At 39.8% G+C, this 23,470-nt stretch overlaps 1 protein-coding gene across 1 annotated transcript; it reads right to left on the bottom strand.

Moving 5' to 3' along the window:
* Positions 1 to 583: 583 nt before the first annotated feature.
* Positions 584 to 10,185, bottom strand: LOC145047362 (adaptin family protein). The gene is made up of 11 exons (XM_078995616.1): positions 9,997 to 10,185; positions 9,098 to 9,614; positions 8,786 to 8,910; positions 6,379 to 6,577; positions 5,117 to 5,345; positions 4,868 to 5,034; positions 4,575 to 4,784; positions 3,592 to 3,702; positions 3,186 to 3,362; positions 2,461 to 2,841; positions 584 to 1,025 (listed from the first exon to the last, which is right to left on the bottom strand). The coding sequence occupies exons 1-11, from the start codon at positions 10,047 to 10,049 to the stop codon at positions 726 to 728; spliced, it is 2,469 nt and encodes an 822-aa protein (XP_078851742.1). The 5' UTR covers positions 10,050 to 10,185; the 3' UTR covers positions 584 to 725.
* Between the last annotated feature and the right edge of the window lie 13,285 nt (positions 10,186 to 23,470).

The following is a 23,470-nucleotide window of genomic DNA, read 5'->3' on the forward strand; positions in this document are numbered from 1 at the left end:
CCAAATCAAGATATTTACTTTCCTTGGGACCATCTTCTAGTCTCGCTGACTATAAAATAACCTAAATTACCAATATCCCACAACCATTTATCCTCCTAAACTACCGATAGTTGTACATCAATAACTACCAACTGCTAGGTGAACATCAATAACTACAGAACTCAAATCCGTCTATTAGCAATAGTAGAATCTCATCCGCAAATTGAGTAAGCTCTACACCTCGTATAGGCCTTCTCCAAAGCCAATTCCAAATACCTTCAAGTCGCCTATTAGCAAGAGTAGAATTTTTATCGATTTTCAACTTAAAAAGCCTGTGAAAAGCGCATTACTTATTGTTTGTTGCATTTAACCATTGTTTATTATATATAAGAATGAATTTGTAGAAAAAAAACCCAGCTAAACACGATGAAAACTCAAGAGCTCACACATTTCGGTAACAAAATACTATGAAAACTTACGAAAATTCCCCTGTAAGCTTAATCTGAAAATAAATTTATTTTGACTCCGTTATCCAAATCTCATGTTACTTTGGTTACAATGTTGAATTCTACTAAATTTTTCAGTCAAATAATATCATACAAGGTAAAGAAAGAAGTCATCACATCAGACTTGTCATTTTATTTACTCCACAACACATACAACCAAAAATCACAAACACAACAGTTTTCCCATAATCTAAACATGCCTTTCTCGGAAGAAGAAAAAAAACAAGATACAAAAGGGGATTAGGATGCAATGATACCAAAGTTTGACAAGGCAGATTGGAACAAGGTGAAGAAGGGCTGGGATGCAGTTTGATCATCAGCTTTTATCTTTATTTGTGCTTTACACGTGGAGGAGTTGATTATACACTCCACTAGAAAGTTTGATGAATCTGATGCTTTTTGTGCGAAAAAGAAGAACTTGAAATTTGGGGATTTCCCACCCGAAGCGATACAATTGATGTGATGAGCTTGCATGTGACGTAAAAGAGGTTCAAGGCTACTAGTCAATGCTGCCACACCTTGCGGACTTATAGACCCTTCCTGCAATTATATCAATCATTATAAATTTCAGTTTTTTTTCCGTTCCATCCAAAATGGAGAAAGAACAATATGGGACACAAAAGACGTAAATGCCCTCATCCTCTTACAATTTCCTTAAAGTGTGTGCCTATTCCATTTATTTTGGAATGAAAGGAGTAGCATGGATCTACATCCGTCTGCCCAATCATCTAATATTTAATCTCATCCATTTAAAATACAAGTGGAATTATATACAAGTCCAAATTCATTACTTTCACAAAGTTTGTTAAAATGGATAACATACAAGATACAGTCCAATCTATCAAATAATGGTATCATCTCATGAATAATAAAAATTAATCGATAAATATCTTTTTTGTTTATATAAATATTGTCTTTATTTGTCCAAATACCCAACTTTGATGCCAACAGTTTAAATAATAACAATAACAATAATAATCAATAATAATAATAAAAGATAAAACCAACAAAAAAAATGAAGAAATTATTGTGGTTTATCCGATTCATAAAAAAAATTAACCAACAAAGGTGCATTGTTCTTTAAATATGATTGCAAACATTACCAACAAAGAATGATCCAAGTTTTTTTTGTATAAAGCAAGTTAGGAGGTTTTTGCGACTTTTGAATCACTCAACCCATTAGCAATAATATATAGGGAAAAGTGCAACGTACTTTTACTCTTTTTACCAATACGGGAAATGCACATCAGAGCAATGTCCCTAAATTTGTTTACACATACATACTTACAATTTCTACACATAAATAGCAGCGTATTTACAATTTATTACCCATAATAACAACGCACTTACATTTTTGTATTACTGGCAAAAAAGTAAAGTCAGGTTGCTATTATCATGTGAGTAGGTTGATATTATGGGTAGAAGAATATAAGTAAAGAGCTAATTATTTATGGTTAAGAAGTTAAAGTAAATAACCCATATTGATTGCAATATATTTGTTTTCATTTTATCCTATTATAGCATTGTTCTTTTAAAAATCTACCAACTATAGAATGCCATGCAGATACTAAACAATTTTCATTGCTATAATTCAGCAGTTTTTTTTAAAGTACAATATCCTAATAAAAAGATTGAAAGTACAATGCTATAATGCGTACTTTTCAAGGCACAATGCCCATATAGAAAAAATACATTAGTGTAATAGAAGATGATGAAAGAAGGATGCCATAAGTAACAAATAAAAGAAAGTAGATTGCTATTTCTTGCATTTAACCCTAAAATATAAAATCGAACATAAAATAAAATCAAAATATAAAGAAACTTAAGATGTTGTCCTGGGGACCACCAAATTGTTGTCTTTAGCCATTTTTATTTATAACTTTAGCATATGAGCCATATATCAGTAATTTAATATGCAACTTAACCCAAATTAGTCTGGATGGATAATGAGAGGAATATGATATATGGAAAGAACCTGTGATACTGCAACAGGAAGTTGGCGCCATTTCTGCTGGAAAGTGGCTGGATCAAGCACAGGTTTAGCGTTTAGCTGCAATGAAGGAGGAGGAGGAGGAGGAGCAACGGACAATCCTATTCCTAGCCCAAATATGTCATCAATGGTGGATGTAGGTTGTTGGGCAGATAATTGGGATAAAGAGTAGTTGTTGTCGTATGCTCTACTTTCTTCTTTTTCAGTGGTAGTCAAAAGTAGATCCCCATCATTGGCTTGGATGTGGTCTACATCTGTTGCTGCTGCTGCTGCTGCTGCTGGTTCAGCACCAATAGACAAATGTCCAAGCTCTTCTGAGAAGGCATATGGTCCTTGATGTTCCTTGTCTGTGAACATGAATGAAGGCTGCAATGCAAATACCAATCCATGCACTTTTAATTTTATTTTTGTTTTTATCTATCATCTATGCAAAAAGACCCCGTCGTCATCTCTAGAAAATTTGTCCACTTTAATCCCGTCCCGGACGCAACCTTAAGGTTGGAGTTGTCTGTCTTTGTCTTTTGCACAGACAAGAGATGGAGATTTGCTCCACTTCCACATAATTGCAACTTTTCTACAACAACTTCCACTTACACTAAGAAACACTCATATCATATACAGATATAGCTGCTTTATCTCGTCACCATTAAGTCAAAGAAACAGCATTTAACCTAAGCTATTATATAAAGAGAAGAAATTAACAAGGGTACCTTCTGGTATAGGACAGATAGGCTGTTAAACTCATCAAATATACGATCTTTGATCTCACTGCTTTGAGTATCGGCAAACACCGAAACAGCTTGCTTAACAGGATTTACAACACTATTTGCTACTGAAACGCTATGTTGCAAAAGCCTGTAGTAAAATAAAGCTCTATCATGGACATCCTGCACAAACAACTTTTTATAGTAAATATTATATTACAACATTCTACTTTGAAAATATAACTTTTTTAATTCTGTAACAGATCACTTTCAAAGTATCAGATTCAGGTCCCATCCCCTCCCCTAATATGATATGATATGAATGAATAAAAAGATTGCAAGTGGGATGCTATAATCGGGTAGCGTAAATATTAATATTATAATACTGTAATTCAGAGTTTTGTATTTGAACCTGATGCATATCAGCGAGACCAGCTGCTAATGCAGCACCCAAGGCTTTTTGAGTCTCTGGTGGTCTTCTGAAAAAGCATTTCATTACTGCTGTAAGAAGATGCAAACGTACCTGCCAAAAGTTAAACCATTATGGATTGTGGCATTAAAATAAATAACTTAGCCAGTGTTTTGTTTGGTATCAAGTAATAATACAAAGCTAGAATCAATGGAATACAACATTAAGATGGAATGAAAAAAAATCATGTTTGTTTACCACATATAATATATCAATCATTCATTCCTCTATGCTATTTCCCATTCCATGGGGGAGGCCAGGGGTGTTTTTTTTCCATTCTTTGATGGAATCGAATGATATATTTACTTTTATTGTTAATATGATCTTCAATAACATCAATGTCTTAAAACATTAATTAAATTACTTTTTGTTATTTTCTGATAATAACTAAAACTATTTTTTGAGATAATTCTATTTTGAACTTATATGGTACTTTATTTGATTTAACTTTTTTATTAGTAGATAATTTTTTTAAGTAGTTTCTTTATGTATTTGTATATAGGATACATTTCAAACGAAAATTAGATATTGGTTAATGTGCAACTTATTTAGTAGTGTATCTCGTTTTGATTATTGGCAGATGATTAATTCATACATGTAGTGATTAGTGTGTTGCTCACAAGGTAGATGATCACCACTCAAGAAGTTATATGTACATATAAATGTATAACATATATGGTTTGTTGCTCACAAATTAGAGATTTTGATAAATGTATGTATATAATATCATATATGGTTTGTTACTGTGTTTGGTGTGCATTGGACCGAGAATTTGCAAATATGTCCCACCTAAAAAAAGATGGATCAAAGTGGACAGTACACTCATCCTCATAATCAAAAATATCCTTAGATGTGCAAAAGACAAAAATAGGCCATGAAATATATATATATATATATATATATATATATATATATATATTATATACCTCCGGAGAAGTCTCATCCTCCCAATCCTCAATAAGACCTTCCAAAGCATAAGGAGCATCCTGCATGTCTTGAGCGTACTCCCCTAACATCCAAATAAGAGCTGCCTTGGCTTTAGGTTCCTGAACATTGTTGCTGCTTATGTTCCCAATAACAGCAATGCAATCATGACTCCATTGTGGGTATTTTCGCAGCAGATCTTTAACAAGAACCTAAATAAAATTGAGCATTAACATTAACATTAACATAATAACTAACATTACTAAATTAAGCATGAAGAATTAAATTCGCATACCAGTGTTTCTGCAGTTACATAGTCCTTTTCCATCTCCAGAAACTGAAGCAGCCTATCAACAATGGCATTTACATCATATTGCTGAAGTGCAATTTTTCCAACAGCTCTGATAGATTCCCTTGCAATGGGAATATCAACATTTGCAGCATACTCACACAGTTCAGTCACTAATAACATGAATTCAAAACGGTCATCACAATATTTAATATTTAATATATATACATCAGCTGAATTCAATCTTTCACTTGCCTATTTCATAAGTATTGCTCTCATTTGCCACTGCTGTCAACATTTCAAGCTTCAACTTCTTAACATAAAAAGGTTCGTTGTATTGACAATAGAAGTGTTTGTAATCTGAAGCAAACAACATCGGTGCACGCATAACCAAAAGATGTAAGTGGCTAAGTACTGCATAAGATTGCTCCGGACTCCCAGAGCTCACAAGGGTAAGTAGAGGGGCTTTGATACGCTCATATACCTAAAAACCATGAATAAAGAATTAAGAAAACATTATCATAATCACCCACAAACAGAAACAACAACATTTCTTCAAGAAAAGATTTGGTTATTAAATTGGTCCCCTGATGAAAGATGGATGCAAAAGGTTGTTATTGTGCCGGAAACGGAAATGATGAGTTAAAAAGGGTTGGACAGAAGAACTTGAACTCTCTTTATTTTTTTTCTATTGGGTTAAATGCAACGCATAACAATGTATTCTACTCATTTGTTTATTAAGTATCATAATTTTATTTCTTCCCATTACAGCAATGTATGTCGAAAAACCAATCCAATAGAAACAATGTCATCTGAATAACAAACAATTTTCACTCTTACAATTGGGTAGATTTTTCAAAGTTTACAGTCCTAATAAGATTTAAAAAAATGCTTAATAAAAGAAAAGACTGGAAGTACAACAGTGTATAGAAAGAAATGGAAGTAGGAGGTTATAATACACAAATAAATGATAAGTATGTTGATATTTCTTGTATTTAGCCCTGTTCCATTTCCCTACATTAGCTGAACCCCTAAATACACACAGACAGAAGACAGATGTGGTTCCACTGATACACAAACTGAGTTAGTTACAAGAGTTGAACCCACCTACTGTTACTTAAATAAACAGTTTCTAAAAAAGGAAAGTAGTCCTATTCCTATTGGGGTAACCAACATTTTCCCACATTGTATTCATTGACCATGATCTTTTTTAGAATTTTAACACTTCAACTTAAATTACTGGCTGTGAGTTATCTATAAATGTGCAAGTCACATAACAATAACATTGATGAATTCCAATTCCAAGATTTTAAACCAGCACACAACTTACAGTGTTACTTATGGTAAGTCCTGACTCTCATAATTACAGATTTGTTTCGAAACATTATTATTAGCTGAGATTTGAATTCGTTATTGATTAGGTAGGAACATGATAAAGTTTTAATTAGAAGCATCAGCAATTGAGACCAGATAAATAATACCATACAAGGAAAAGGAAATGTATTTTAGTTAAGCACCTGTTGATGAACGTCTGTCATAGATAACGTCAATTGTAGAAATAACTTTATGGTTGCCAAAACAACTGCACCATTTGCATGCTGAAGTCTGTCTTCTAAAAGATTCATGATATCAAATATTTCATTGGTATCAGGTGGTGCATACTTTGAAACCAATTCAAGAATAGTACACTGAGCCCATTCGCTGAATTCCTTGATCCTGCAAATCAGCTATACAAGATTACTTGTTTGAAATTGAATCAGATCACTGAGGCTGGCATTCGTTACACGTGACAGGCTATTTTCAATGACGAGGATGAGAAAAGCATATACATCTTTTGCACAAGCAATGACATATTTTAGACTTTGCATTTTTGCTCTTGTCAATGACACATGGTTTGATCATATATCTAGTCCCATTACCCTAATACTACATCACAGTTGTACAGTACAGGGACTGCAATCCATTAAATAAACCTTCACACGCTAACATTACTGCCAACGCCATGCAAAGATGAGGCAATCAGATTCAGAATACAGATATACCAATCTTGCATCACCGTGCCCAAACTACCTTAATAGATCACATAAGCCAACCCTGAAATTAGTAAACACTAAACTATTTTTTAGAAACCAAATACATACAAGATTCCCATCAAATATGAAATAACAAAACCGATCTGGTTATGGTTTACACTAGTCCGGTCCCAAACCGGACCATGAGGTTTTCTAACTAAAAAATATAATGTAGTTTCGAATATGAAATATATATATATATATATATATATATATATATATATATATATATATAGTTTTCTAGAAACAAACAGAATATTGCCAGTCATACTACACTTGCAAATTCAACCTAGTGGATGTGGTAAGTGATGAAGAATTGAAACAGAATAAACAAACAATGGATGATTGATAGAGAAAATTGGAATTGATGAATGAAACAAAATAGAGAATACAATCTCCTGATAGGATGAATCCCAATCCCACTCTCAAAGGCGTATGTAGCCAATGACCCAATCTCACTCTACTCTAGAGACTAATACGAATCTAAGATATTTCTGCCTGACTACCAATGCAAACCTGCCCTCTATTAATTAGCAAACCCCTAACAAACTCTCCTAGAAATTACCCTTCAAGTATTTAACTATCTAATTCGTATCAGTAAGACAAGAAAAGATTTTGAGCTATATTACGGATCAGCTTTGAAACAGGTTTGAGAAGATGGCACCAATTTACAAGAATATAATTATGTATCAGCTTCATAATACACTCCATGAAAGCCTTTTACAAATATTCACAAGAATTATGTACAAAATATGAACCAAAACTGGGAAATGATATTAATATTCCCATAAGGTTTTGTAACCTTGCCCCATGACCGCATATGTAAACTAAAATTAGGGTCTGTCTACAAACTTTTGTACACTTTTTTATTACCTGTTTTTAACATGGAAGCAGAGCAAATAACAAAAAATGAACCAGCCAGTGGTCCAAGTAAGTATTCAGAGCTATATAATAACTGTCCATGGCTAACATATGGGAAACATGCGTGCAGCCTAGTTAATAAAACTAAATAGATTAGCATATATATTGCCTTACTAACACAAGTACGCCTTTTCTTTCAGAAGTATCATAATTGTGCGGCTTTTCTTGATAAGAATCTAAGATGGGAAAGAAGAGACATTGTTTGTTATTGAATCAGAAAAAATACTCTTAAAGGGTGTGACTGAACCAGATTTTAGTATTCAATGAATATACCACATTCAAGAAAGCTGATATATCAGCAAATACATAATACCACCCACGTTAACTTGGTGATCATAACACAAATACCCTTATTAAGACCTAGAGTAACCTACTAAGATGCATCGATGATGAGACTCAAGATAAAGCTTAATTATTTTATATTTAGTTGAATGTTATGTTAAAAAAAACAGATACAACCAACACATCTTGGAGGAACAGAAAGAACGGACTGGGACTGCTGGAAACAAAACCTAATGAGGTATTTGACCTTTTATAATATAACAGTCGAGGGCGTATAGTGAATAAGATAGTAAGAAGCAATGCAAGATAATGCAGTGGATCAAAAGAGTATGGAAATTCAAGTAAATGTCTATTTTTCGCTTAGTAACTTCAAAATTGGCTCTTGCATAAGTGTTATTATGCCCATGTGTGGGCCTAGGCACACAGGAGATTGCTTGTAGTCTTTATTAGGAGATTATGCAATGGTATATTACTATTACATCCATAAACAAATAAATCTATTAACAGGGGATGTGATGCTTGGGTCGTTAAGCATAAAAATAATGGCAAAGGTATGGTTGGCTTAATCGCTTTAGGTCCAACCTTGAACTCAGATAGCAACGACAATTACCAACTTCAATGAACCATATATAAAAGATAAACCACATACCTATTTAATAGGAAATATATAATTGGTTTGCTAATCAAGGCCTCTCTCTCCCTTACAGCTTCCTCTGATGTACTTGCTTCCAAGCCCCATATCTCTTGTAGAGCTGATAAACAATTTGCAACCACCTGCACAGTTTTACAATATCTAATAAATTGATTCTTAAACTGTTCCTAATATTAGATAAACAGCCACACTTCCGCCACCTTAATCTACTTTTAAATTAAACTAGTGTTGCCAGCATATGGAGTACCAAGAACTAGCTGTAGAAATGTAACTGCTGGAACATGATGACAGTTTACAAAAGCAACTCACCTGGGCATCTGGATCATTAAGCATTAAATGTTTAAGAAGAGCTGGGAAATCAGCATCCAAACAAGTAGAAGCAGATATATGATACAACTTGAGCACCCCTACAGCTGCAACCATCCTCACATAGCTATTACCATCTTTCAACCCAGCACCTAATGGCCCCACCAGGTACTCCACCAGATTTGGCACTCTAAGAGAACACAAACTCCTCAATGCCAACCCTCTTATCATTGGGTCTTCATCCTTACAATCTCTTTGAAGAAAGTTTATTGTAAGCAGGGCAAGATCAGGATTATACTTGGCATAGTTACCAACATACAGGTAACACATTTTCTTCAAAACAATATCTGAAGTAGCCGAGCACATCACCATCTCGCTGAAAACTGAGGATACATCAATCCCGACAGTCATGTATGAGATCACCTTCTTGAAGAGATCTCGTTTTGAGTCATCGGTCCCAGGTGCCCGACTCCCAGCCAGCTGTCGAAGCTGCATCTTCAGATCCGAGACCTCCCCTTTACTGTTGGATTTTGGAATTGAACATGAATTAGAATTATCATTATCATTATGCTTATTATTAGGTAAATCTGAATCACTAAGTCCAGTGTGCGATTGTGATTGTGATTGTGGCGGTGTTCGCCCAAACGAGAAGGAAAACTGCATCCTTTTCTTCATTACTTTCAAGTAATTAGGGTTTCACACTAACTTTTTGGGTCATATAACCTATTAAGTGTGTGGGTATAGCTGAAGTCTAATTCGATGGATCCAAAGACTTGGAATAAATCAAAAGGCAAAATAAACAGAATATCCATACGTGTAAGATTGTACAATTTGGTATAATATGGATCAAGAAAATTATGTATTTGTGTCTTGTGAGAAAGAGTGCTAAGGGTAACAAATACCCGGAGGGTTGAGAAGGCGAAGGAGATCGCTGAGATTGAGCCGGAGGCGCCATTGTTCGATCGCTGAGAAAGAGTGCGATGTGACTTGTGAGTGTAATCGACCTTTAGGGAACAGCATCAACTGTCACGGCCGAGAAGCCTTGATTACGGTGGACGATGTTGTTCGAGTGTGATTGTGTTGTATTTCACTTTCTTACTTGGATACATAAACATTTTTTTAGAATAATTTTTGTATACTTGGGTGATTGGAGTTCTTTTTTAACATTAATTTTTCTTTTTTTTTTCTTTTTTTTTTTTTGACAAAATTTTTTATTGACTTATAATGATGGTAAAAAGTGTTTTTTTAAAAATGTTTGTATTAGGTTTTATGATGAAAAAAACCAATAAGTCAATAAGTAAAAAAATATTTTACTTAAAAACTCACTTCTAGAGTTAGGCTCCGTTTGATAGTTTCTGAGTTCTGAATTGGAAAGTTCTATCTGGGTAAGAAATTATGAGTGAGTAAGAAATCATGTTGTTTGATTGTACATCTGACTGAATGCGCTGACTAATAAAAAATGATCATTTACCCTGGCACAATTGATCACACACTACATATGAATATTTAACCGAAAAAACAAAAGAGATTCTTCAATTTGCATAATATACAAAACAAATTGTTTAAAAATATCATTTCCAACAAACACCAACTTGTTTCCAACATTCCACACATTAATTGGAATTATGCAAAATGGGGTAACAAATTCAATAGATGATCTAGTATCTGAACTAGAAATTTTGCATGAGAATTCAAAAAAAAACAAACAAAATAGTTGTTATTACATCAGATACTTGATGATATCTTGGAAATAAAAGAAGACTTGAACAATAGCAGCCATGATCGATCATAACATCACTATCTCTCACCCCTCATCTTCTTCACCCACCTTGACAACCACCTCTACAGCCACCCTTCAAGATACCAAATGTGATTACAAACAATTCAACGGTTACCATAGTTCTATATAATCAATGACAACATAACTTGAAACCTATCATACATGATCAATATTTAATCATAGCATCAATAAGTTTTGGTATTAATTATCATATTTATGCCAACTTTTAGGACAGAATGATCTTTATGTATTTGACATATTGCTTAAATTCCAACTCTTATTGCTTACGATTATTGCAAAGGAACAAACGGAACAAAATCTCCCATGGGACATCGATTAAAAGATTACATAGTCCTGAAATGTAACATCCGGATTTTCAGGGTTATTATTGTGTAGTTTAATCTTTTGATTAAAGGAGGGACTCGACGAGTTGAGGATCCAACTCGCCGAGTCGAGACGGGTTTTCCACGCAGATTAAATGAGTGGACTCGATGAGTCAGAGGAGGAACTCGCCGAGTAGGTGTTGGGCAGAGAAACCCTAATTTCTCGGGTTTGGGACCTATTTAAAGGTCCTTATGGCCTTCATTTACGGCCACTACACCCTGAGGAAACCTAGAGAACAGAGAGAAAGCTTGTGGTGCAAGAGGAGGGCCAATTCATCACATTTTAGGGTGTTCTAGCAAGGGGAATGTTGGATTTCGTGTTAGGCTGTTTTTGTAGGACTCAAATCTTCCATTATTTCGTTCGGAGCTGCTGTAAGAGGTAAGGATTCATGTTCATCTTCGTTTGTGTGATAGATTTCATGAATCTAGGGTTTCTTCTCTTCTTTTTGGTAAGAGATCTAGAGTATGTGATGTCCCCTTGTGTGTATATCTTCAAATCTGGACCTTGAGAGGTCCAGAGAGTCCCTATTCCCCAGCTTTATGCAGTCCTTTATGAGTTTGGAGCTTAGGTGATCATTTTAAGGGTTATTTCTCCATCTATGGCTAATTGTGGGTTGCATGAACATAAAGTTTGAACCTTTACATGACTTTTGAGTGCTAGAACGTTAGATCTACTAGTTGGTAAAGCAGATCTGGCCTCAGAAGGTCGAATGAGCATATTCATGGAGGGAACTCGCCGAGTCCATGGAGAGACTCGATGAGTCGAGTCGGGGTTGCCCCACGATTCATACCAGGTGTAACTCATCGAGCTAGGGGTTGGCTCAACGTGTCAAACGAGCCTAGAAGGAGGATTCAGTGGACTCGCCGAGTCACCCATGTGCACTCGACGAGTCAGGTCAAAGTTTGACCGTTGACTTTTGTTGACTTTAGGGTTTTGGTCAAGACTGACTTAAGAGAGTTCAGGGAAGGGTAGAATGGTCTTCTACCCAATCTTTAGAGCTGAGACAATGAGAGAGTATTTATCGGGGATGTTATTTGAATAATAGGAGGAGGCTAGGTCGGGACGTTGAGCACGAGAGTTCATCCGACTTCGTTTGAGATGAGTCTTCTCACTATACTTTACCTTGAGTGGTAATTAGAGTTATGTGACAGAGTTATTGTATGTTATTTATGTGTTGTGTTGCACTGCATTATTTCTATGTGATTTATGACGTGTGTATATCAGAGTTAGAACCGGAAGGTGTCACACCCCAAAAACCGAAGGCGGAAACATTTCCGGGGTTGACTCCACGTTGAGTATCAAATCCAATGCACATAGTAAGCAAAGTAAACAACCATTACATTACACATAAAAGGTTACATTTGTTTGAAAGTAGGTTGTACAAGTGTGATACATAATATATAAGAACAAAAGTAAGACGTGTCTTGTACGTACTCCGTCTTCGCCAAAAGGGATCATCGGGTACCTGTCTAATGTGGACCTGAGAATACAAGCAGTTTGAAAATCAGCATAAAGCTGGTGAGTTCATAAGATGTTTGTTTTCTGAAAAATGTATAAGTTCCTTTAGTTTTCTGAAAAGGTTGTTATCCAAGAAAATCCCATATTTTCTTATGTAAAACAGTTTAGTTATCATTTGTTACCAATTCGATTACATGTTGTATGTTACCCCAGGAAAATCCCATATTTTCCTAATAGTTTAGTTATCCATTCGTTTCTTAATTCGTTTACGAGTTGTTATGTTATCCCAGGAAAATCCCATATTTTCCTAAGTGTGAGTTTGGTTGAATATCACAGTGTATAGTTTAATACATAAAACTATATATTGAAAATCATGGGATTACGACCACGAACTAGATATAAGATAGTTTGATATACACGAAACTATAGATAGATATAGATTGAAAACCATGGGACTATCATCCCGTACTAGATATAGATTGAAAATCATGGGACTATCATCCCGTACTAGATATAGATTGAAAATCATGGGATTACCATCCCGTACTAGATATATATTCTAACCATGGGACTACCATCCCGCACTAGATATGTAATATGTATATATACTGAAAACCATAGGAATAACATCCCGCACTAGATACAAAATCTATAGACTGAAAACCATGGGACTATCATCTCGTACTAGATATAGGAACTATAGATAGAAAATAGGTATAAAATCAAATCAAAATCGTGAATAAACTTATATTAATACGTATTGTGAGCCGGGTAACCATGTTGATACGACAACGAGACCTCTTTGACATTCGTCAGACGTCGGACGATATCCAGAATTTGTCACCCCAGGCGTGCCCGCCTAACTGTAGCTAGCAGTTAAGGTGTGGGATTGTTAGCCCCGAATAGATCTATTCACAAATTCCACGCTCTCCCTCCAGGAGACTCTAGTTACACTTTCGGGGAGGATTTACTGATAACCCAAAGGGTAATGACGAATCTCACAAGCTAGTATTACATTATTAACGGTGTTTTCAAACGTCATCAACCATACCAATCATTATGAAACATAATACAGTGAAAGCAGTTATATATGATGAAATCATCTGGCAATATATTCTAAATTAAACAAAGATAAACTGAATCAGACATAGTTTATCTAATAACTTTACATATACCAGTACGCGTTAAACAAGAACTAAAGATCCCAGATTATTCCCATAATAATTTGAATGGTTTGATTGTTTCCTTTACTGAAATTCATATAGTAATAATTGATAAAACATCATTTATGCTCAGCATAATACATAAGGGGTAAAGATATTTATAAGTTTTCCAGATATTTATTGAAATACATCAATTTAAGGTTTTGAAAACATTTCTATTTTTGCTTGTATTCCCCCCCTGAAAACATTGAAAAATCATTGAAAAATGGTAGGGGTATGAACTCACCAAACGAGAAAACACGACGATTTGAATGCTAAACGTTGGTTTGGGGCTTGATTACACGTGAGGTTCCTATGTAATATGAAATGGTATACAAATGTATCTAATTAGACTTTAAAACACTAATTAGATATGATAATACACTCCAATGAGCGAAAACACTTCAAATCAAGTGTTTGGAGTGACCCGGGTGACATCTACGGACGTGTGGGACTTGGATAAAGTGTTTATTCTTCAAGAGTAAACTCCTTATGGAGTTTTCGGCCCTAAACACTACATACACATGAGTTCACGGCTGTGAACTCATGGATGAGGGATTTATGATGCTAAATGGCAAGATAACACTTGAGGAATATTGGTATGATTTTATCTAAGGCTTAGGAAGGAATTAAATCACCAAAAACACCATCAATGGGAGTTTACGGCCCTAAATAAGGAGTTTACAGCCGTAAGATCCTATACCCCCCTTAAATTGTTGATTTAATGGCCTTAGACTAATCACATATGATTCTAACAATTTATACAAGCCCTTGAATGAGATTTAAGCATCATATGACTTGTGTAAGTGAGTTCACGGCCCAGGAACTCATTCTTGGGGAGTTTATGGCTGTGAACACTCAAATGAGGGTATTTCATCATGTTTAAGGCCTCCAAACTGGTTGTGGTTGATTCTAGAATTTATTCCAAGACTATTGGTGTGTTTAAATGGCTTTTAAACACTTGATTTTGAGTTTACTCTCCATGAGGGTGAGTTTATGGCCCAAGCATGTTCTTGGGCAGTAAACTCATGTTTACTCCTCAAAAATGATGATTAGGGTGTTCTAAGTCCGAATTGGTTAGCCACAAAGTCATATCTAAGTCCCAAAATTGGTTTGGAGGGGTTTTAAGGCACAAAAACCCACTTATTATTTGTTTACGGCCCAAGAATGCTCCAGGGCCATAAACTCATGTTTGAGGTTCATTTTCATAGATTAAACTTGGATTTGAAGGCTAATGAGGTTGAACAACAAGTTAGGGAAGTTACCTTGAAGATTTGAAGCCTTAATTTGATGTTTTGGACCTAGTTCTTTGGTTTGAGGAGAGAGGTCAGAGAGAGAGAGTAGTGAGAGAGAGAAAAAGCTTCAAATGGAAGCTTAATCATATTTAAATAGGGTCTAAGATTTGGACACGGTGGAACTCTACCCGATACCGACGTTAGACGGGGCTTTTGGTCACACCCGATCAAGTTGTCGTAACCCTATATGGTTGATTTTATAATTTTTCCGATTACTAGAATGGGGTGTTAAAATGAGTTCTAAATGCTTTTGGACACCCATTAAGTCATAATAGCAATCCCAAATTAATGACTTAATTTAATTGCGTAAACGGAAACGAAATTGAAAACGACTAATGGATTATCGAAATGGGTTACGAAAAGGATTACAAATATGATATAAACTTCGGGTTGTTACAGAAGGTTCACAATCTGGAATAACTTGGGCCCCGCCCACTGCATCGGGCCTCGCTCGGCGTCGGACCGAAGTCCGGAATAAACTGAACATAACATAAGCATGAACATATATCATAATCACATATACTGCGTCGGGCTTGCCCTGCATCGGACCGGAGTCCAGAACATATAACACATAACATAAACATGCATGAATCACAAAGACATCAAGCATACATAACTACTTCTCGGAACCACACCGACATCGGACAGTAGTCCGGAAACATATAAATTATATCGGGCTAACCCCGACATATTGCAACTACATAAATGGGCCGATATTGGTGCCTTAGACCCATTCCTACTGGAGGAAAACTCACATCTCAAACTGATTGCTGAATAACTCGCGCAAAGGTGACACCGTCTGCTGCTCCAACTACTCCCCGACTATAATGACCAAATAAACATTTAGCCAAAAACTGATGACCCTCCCATGGGTAAAATGACTATTTTACCCCTCTGATCTATTTCGGGTCATGACCTAGGCCCAATCCTTTATAGTCCTCATAAGGCCCATTATGTCCCCAAATGGCCCAATTTTCTAAATTGGGCCCAACTCTTCAAATGGGCTTTCCTATCAAGCCCACTAGTCCTTAGGCCCTTAACTGACTCCTAAAGGCCCAACACAGCCCCATTACTACTATATCCAGGACTTGGCCCAAACCATGGCCTAATAACAAAAGTCCACTATCCGAGCGTATGTTGAGCGTACCTCTATGTATGATGCGCGTACTGCTGCAAAGGCTTGTACGATGCGCGTACCAGTGTGTACACCAAGCGTACTCTCCTGCTAAACACTTCTCTCCAAAACGACTTAATCCCTTAAGACCCTATGTCCAAACTACAGATCTGAGTCCCATGCTTCATCCCAACCCTTAAAGTTGATCACTTGGTGGCTTGCAACCCACCAAATGAGCCCAACACTAAGAATAACAATGAACTTCCGTATAAATGGCTAGATCTCTTGCATGGATTCATAAAAGCCTCAAAGCTTGCAACTTTATGGCTAAAGGAACTCATTGAGCTTCAAGGGTGGCAACCCTAAGCTCAAAATCAAAGTTTCAAGGTCAAGATATAATCTTTGGACCTAAAAAGGTCCAAATCTTCAAAACCATAGATCTAGACTGTGAGGAGGAAAGATAGGAACTTTATACCTCCTCTTGCTGCCAAATGGTGAGCTTGTTCCAGATCCTTGAGCTCAAGGTACTCAAGGGCTTCTTCTCAAACATGCCCTTTCTTCTTCCAAGTCCTTCTTTGCAAAAATAAGTTCCAAAATGTCAAACACACACACACACAAGGAGGAGCATGGACGAGTTAAGGTTTCTCTGAGGGTGATGGACAGGTGAGGAGGCCAAAAGGGAGGCTATAATGATGTATTTATAGGTCATTAACCCTGAAATTAGGGTTTAGCATCTACCCGCGTATGCTGAGCGTACCTCTTGGTATGCTAGTCATACGTACCCGTGTCCCTCGAATCAATGGCCGTTACGCCCCGCGTGTGCCAGGTTACCCCCGCCGTACAGCTTATGGGCGGCCCATCTTCACGGCTCACTTTCTAAGTCTACTCTTAATGAATCTATTGTCCAAGTGATAGTCCAAAACAATTATTAACTCAATAAATTAAATAATACATCAGAAAATGGGTGTTACATAACTGTAGAACGTGTGATTAGATGAAGAAGGAGCTTCGATATGTGGTTGGAAGATGAAGGATGGGTCAACGATGGTTGTTGTGAAACGACCCAAAAATTTTCGTTTTTCCATATAATCAAAACCATAATATAAGTATCATAACATAAACACACGCGATGTATCCCCAAAACATAATAAAATATTGTGCGGAAAACTGTATCATACTACATCAATCTAAAACATCAAGAGACATCCCCAGGATAAAAGCTATGCTGCGGTGTGTGCGATGCTGTCACCCCGAGCTCTTCCCTTTGCTTGCGGAAGTACCTGAAACCAAAACTGAAACTGTAAGCACGAAGCTTAGTGAGCTCCCCCAAACTACCACATACCATACAATAACACATAAACACATATTGGGCCTTGCCCACTGCATCGGGCCGAAGCCCGGAAACTGCATCGGACCGAAGTCCGGAACTGACTGGGACCTTGTCCCCTGCATCGGACCGAAGTCCGGAACTAACTGCATCGGACCGAAGTCCGGAACTGACTGGGACCTTGTCCCCTGCATCGGACCGAAATCCGGAACTAACTGCATCGGACCGAAGTCCGGAACTGACTGGGACCTTGTCCCCTGCATCGGACCGAAGTCCGGAACTAACTGCATCTGACCGAATTCCGGAACTGTCTGACTGAACATGGCATAGCATAACACATCAACTAGCATAACACATATACAACATGCTACATCGGGCCGTGGCCCGGAACACATAGTACTTAACACATAAAACATAGCACACAAATCCTGTTCGAACCACGAAGGCATCGAACATACCAACTACTGCATCGAACCTAAATCCGGAAACTACTGCTAACTGAACGGGCCGGCATTGTGGCCTTAGACCCGTTCCTACTGGAAGGAAACTCACCTCGTAAGCTGGCTGCTGAGTGTGTGGCTCGGAAAGCTAACGGCGGCTGCTTCGGAATCTCCTCGGCTATAAGTCTATAAACACACTCAATCAAATACTAAACACTGCGCTTGGGGTAAAATGACTCTTCTACCCTCGGTCAAAGTCAATTATCTTTTGGGCTGACTCGCCGAGTTGGGCCACCCAACTCGCCGAGTCCCACTCTTACTTTTCACTCTTACTCACTGCTACTCGTCGAGTCTGGCATCGACTCGACGAGTACCCTCTTGATCCAAGAACTCAGACAATCTTCATCCGACTCGCCGAGTCGTATGAACAGACTCGACGAGTTGTTCTTGATCCCAAGAAGATTGCCTTGGACTCGCCGAGTTGTATGAACAAACTCGTCGAGTCCCTCCATCACTGAGTCTACTCTCAACTCGCTGAGTCCACTTCCTGACTCACCTCTTCCACTCGACACTGATAAAACTGAAGGACTCGGGACTCGCGACCCGACTCGTCGAGTCGTTCTTCCGACTCGCCGAGTCGCCGCCATGCAACTGATTTTTACTTGATTTTGTTTGAATCCAATGCATACAATTGATAGATCTGAGTCCAATAAGCTGTTTTACCACGTAAAGTTTCCAACTTTACGTGCACAACCTCATGAATAAGGGAAATAAGGCTAAAAGATGCATAAAATGGGTAGATCTATGGTTATCATGCAATATAACTTCAAAAAGACAGTAGATCTGGGCTCTACAACACCCCAACATTCAGATCCATAGATATATCGACTTAATAAGACGTTCATGCAAGTGTAAGGCTTGAAACAAGCACCAACTAGCTCTTAGGAGAGCCCTAATGGAAGTTTAAAGCATATAATAAGATGGAACTCCGAAAATACCTCAATAAACTCTGATTTGGCCTTGGATCTTTGCACTACCACCCTTCTCCTTGCTTCTTCCTTCTTCTCCTTCTTCACACCTTCACAAAATGGCACCAGAACACATATAAGCTCTTCAATGGAGGTTTGGGGCTCTATCACTGCGTTCTCAGGGTGAGGGAGGCGAGAATGGGGGCTATAAGGTGGTATAAATAGTGGGCAACCCGGGGATTTTAGGGTTTCACCCAGACAGATGGACTCGCCGAGTCGGGGATATGGACTCGTCGAGTCCCCGGCTCACGCGTGCCCTCAGACGCGACCCTACTCGGCGAGTCAGGCTAGAACTCGTCGAGTCCCTCTTGAAAAACTCACTATAATTACCAATAAATCAACATACCGGGAACGGGTCGTTACAATTCTCCCCCACTTGTCTCAGACTTCGTCCTCGAAGTCTGCTACGGCTGGATCTGCAAATAACTCCGGGTAGTGCGCTCTCATCTCCTCCTCCTCAGCCTCCCACGTCCATTCAGACCCCTTCCAGTGCTGCCACTGCACCTTTACTAGCTGAATTACCTTGTTCCTCAAGGTCTTGGTCTTCCGTTCCAGAATCGCGACCGGCTTCTCGATATAATTTAGGCCGCTATCAACCTGAATGTCCTCTAAGGGAACGACTGTTGTCTCATCCACCAAACACTTCCTCAACTGCGACACGTGGAAGATGTTGTGTATCAGACTAAGCTCCTCAGGAAGATCTAACCGATAAGCAACCCGACCCACCCGGGCCAAAACCCTGAAGGGACCAATAAATATGGGGCCCAATTTGTCCCTCTTCCGGAACCTGATGACACCTTTCCAAGGTGAGACTTTCAGAAGAACCATATCTCCCACCTGGAACTCCAAGTCCGAACGCCTCCTGTCGGCGTAGCTCTTCTGCCGACTCTGCGCAGTCTGCAGCCTACTACGGACCTACTGGATCAATTCCGTCGTCTTGAGCACCACTTCGGTGCTCCCTATGACTCGCTGACCGACCTCGCCCCAACAAATCGGGGTCCTGCACTTCTTGCCGTATAACATCTCAAAAGGAGGTCGATCAATGCTCGCATGATAACGGTTGTTATACGAGAATTCCGCTAACGGAAGATACGTTTCCCAACTGCCCCCAAAATCTAGAACACATGCCCTAAGCATGTCCTCGAGAGTTTGAATCGTCCTCTCGCTCTGCCCGTCAGTCTGAGGATGAAAAGCAGTGCTGAAATGGAGACGAGTACCCATCTCGTCGTGGAATCGCTTCCAGAATCTGGACGTGAAACGAACATCTTGGTCTGACACCACCGATACCGGCACTCCATGACGTGCCACAATCTCTCGCACATAGATATCGGCTAACTTTTCCGCCGATATACTCTCCTGAATCGGAATAAAATGGGCACTCTTCGTCAACCGATCCACTACTACCCATATCGAGTCCACCCCGCATGCGGTCCTAGGGAGTTTGGTGACAAAATCCATGGTGATGTCCTCCCATTTCCACACGGGAATGTCTAACGGCTGCATCTTGCCGTGAGGTCTCTGGTGCTCCGCCTTGACCTTCCGACAGGTCAAACATCTCTCCACATACCAAGCGACATCTCGCTTCATACAGGGCCACCAATAATCAGATCGAAGATCTCGATACATCTTCGTTGCTCCTGGGTGGATAGAAAACCGAGACTTATGAGCCTCGTCCATCAATACTTGCCGTACCCCACCCCAGTACGGTACCCATATCCTACCATGAAGTGTCAACAAACCCCGACTGTCGTAATCAAATGAAGCTACTCAGCCCACTATCCTCTCACACTTCTGCCTCTCCTCCTTGAGGCCCTCCATCTGAGCCTCCTTGATCCGCTCCAACAACGGAGTGATCACTGTCATCCTCATACACAGATCTCTGATAGGGGCCGTCGACACCTTGCGGCTCAGGGCGTCGGCCACCACATTGGCCTTCCCTGGATGATAAAGGATCTCACAGTCATAGTCCTTCAGCACGTCTAACCATCTCCTCTGCCTCATGTTCAAACTCGGCTGATCCATAAGATATCTCAAACTCTTGTGATCCGTGTATATAGTACAGCGGACCCCATAAAGGTAATGTCTCCAAATCTTGAGGGCAAACACAACTGCCCCCAGCTCCAAATCGTGGGTAGGATAATTATCCTCGTGAGGCTTCAACTGTCTCGAGGCATAAGCTACTACATGGCCTCGCTGCATCAATACTGCTCCCATACCTGTGATCGAAGCATCACAATAGACTACGAAATCCTCTACTCCCTCTGGCAAGGTAAGGATCGGGGCCTCGCACAATCTCTGCCTGAGAGTCTCGAACGCCGCCTGCTGCTCAGGCCCCCAACGAAAAACCACCGACTTCTTGGTTAGTCGGGTGAGCGGCACTGCTATCTTGGAGAAGTCCTGAATAAATCTTCGATAATACCCTGCCAACCCCAGGAAGCTCCGAATCTCAGATGGAGACCTCGGGACCTCCCACTACATCACGGCCTCAATCTTGGCCGGATCTACCAAAATACCCTTATGGTTGACGAGATGACCAAGGAACTGCACCTCGCGCAACCAGAACTCACACTTGGAGAACTTTGTGAAAAGTCTCTCCCTCCTCAAAGTCTCCAACACCTCCCGCAGGTGCTCCTCGTGCTGCCCCTGTGTCTTGGAATACACCAAGATGTCATCTATAAACACTATCACCGACCGATCCAGCATCGATCTGCACACGCGGTTCATGAGATCCATGAATGCGGCTGGGGCATTGGTGAGCCCAAATGGCATCACCACGAACTCATAATGACCATACCGGGTCCTGAAAGCAGTCTTCTGTACATCCTCATCTCTAACCCTCATCTGATGATAACCGGAGCGTAGATCGATCTTGGAGAACCAAGATGCTCCCTGAAGCTGATCAAACAAGTCATCTATCCTCGGAAGTGGGTAACGGTTCTTCACCGTTACTTTGTTCAATTCCCGATAATCAATGCACATACGATGCGACCCATCCTTCTTCCTCACAAATAAGATCGGCGCTCCCCAAGGCGAACTGCTCGGCCGAATGAAACCCTTGTCTAACAGCTCCTGAAGCTGTGTAGACAACTCCTGCATCTCAGGGGGAGCAAGTCGATACGGTGCTTTGGCTATCGGAGTCGCGCCAGGAACTAGGTTGATCGTGAACTCAACCTGCCTCTCTGGAGGTATCCCCGACAAATCCTCGGGAAACACATCCGGGTAGTCATGAACAACAGGAACATCATCAATCACCGTCTTGCCCTTCTCCCGGGCATCCAAGACGTAAGCTACAAAACCGGCGCAACCCTGCTGAACATAGCGCCTCGCCCTCGCGGCGGAACAAAAGATCGGTCCTCGCTGGGGCCTCTCGCCCTGAATCACTATCTCTCCCCCACTGGGAGTGCGAACCCTCACTAGCTGTAGCTCACAATCAATCACCACCCCATTGGGGCTCAGCCAATCCATGCCCACAATAACTTTATTCCCACGCAGGGGAATAGGAACCAGGTCCACTGAAAACTGCTCATCAAATATCTGAAGGGAACACCCTCTATGTACTCTGCCGACCCTCATGGTCCTATCATCTGCTATCTCAACCTCTAGTGGACAATCCAGCTCCCCTGGAGCTCTGCTAAATCTCTTGCTAAGCGCAAGCGATACAAATGATCGGGTAGCCCCCGAATCGAACAATACCAAAGCAGGGGTGCCGTTCACCGAGAACGACCCTAAATAAAACATATCATCAAGTAATATTCAAACGATATAATCACAATTAAAGATGAAGGAAAGATTCATACCCGTCACCACATCAGGAGTCGCTCGCGCCTCCTCTGCTGTCATCTGAAACGCCCTGCTCTTCGCCACCGGTGCATCAGCTCGGCCCTGCCGGCCATCCATAATCCTCAGGGTGGCAGGGGCAGGTGCAACCACCTTCCCTGCTGCAGCTAAACTGGGACACTGGGACCTTTTATGTCCCCTCTGATTGCACTGAAAGCAAATCAGATCTGATGCTGTAATCGTAGTAGCAGGGGCCGTACAATCCCTACTCAAATGCCCAGTCCGACCGCACTTGTAGCAGCCGGAACTCCCTGCCTTGCACGCCCCCTCGTGCAACCTCCCACACTTGCCACACCGACCGTGGCTCTGCTGACCCCTGGACCTATGATCTGAAACCTTGGGCTTTTTTCCCACACTGCCTAAACCCGAAACCGCCTCCGGTTTCCTCTTCTTCTCCATCTCGAGATCAATCTCCCTCTCTCTGGCTCTAGCAATCATGTCGTCCAGCGTTTTACAACTGGACCGGCTCACAAACATGCGAATGTCACTCCGCAGCATCTCATGATAACGG

Source organism: Lactuca saligna, chromosome 5 (genome assembly GCF_052625555.1).
Source record: "Lactuca saligna cultivar CGN05327 chromosome 5, ASM5262555v1, whole genome shotgun sequence".
In the NCBI taxonomy this organism is placed as follows: Eukaryota; Viridiplantae; Streptophyta; class Magnoliopsida; order Asterales; family Asteraceae; genus Lactuca; species Lactuca saligna.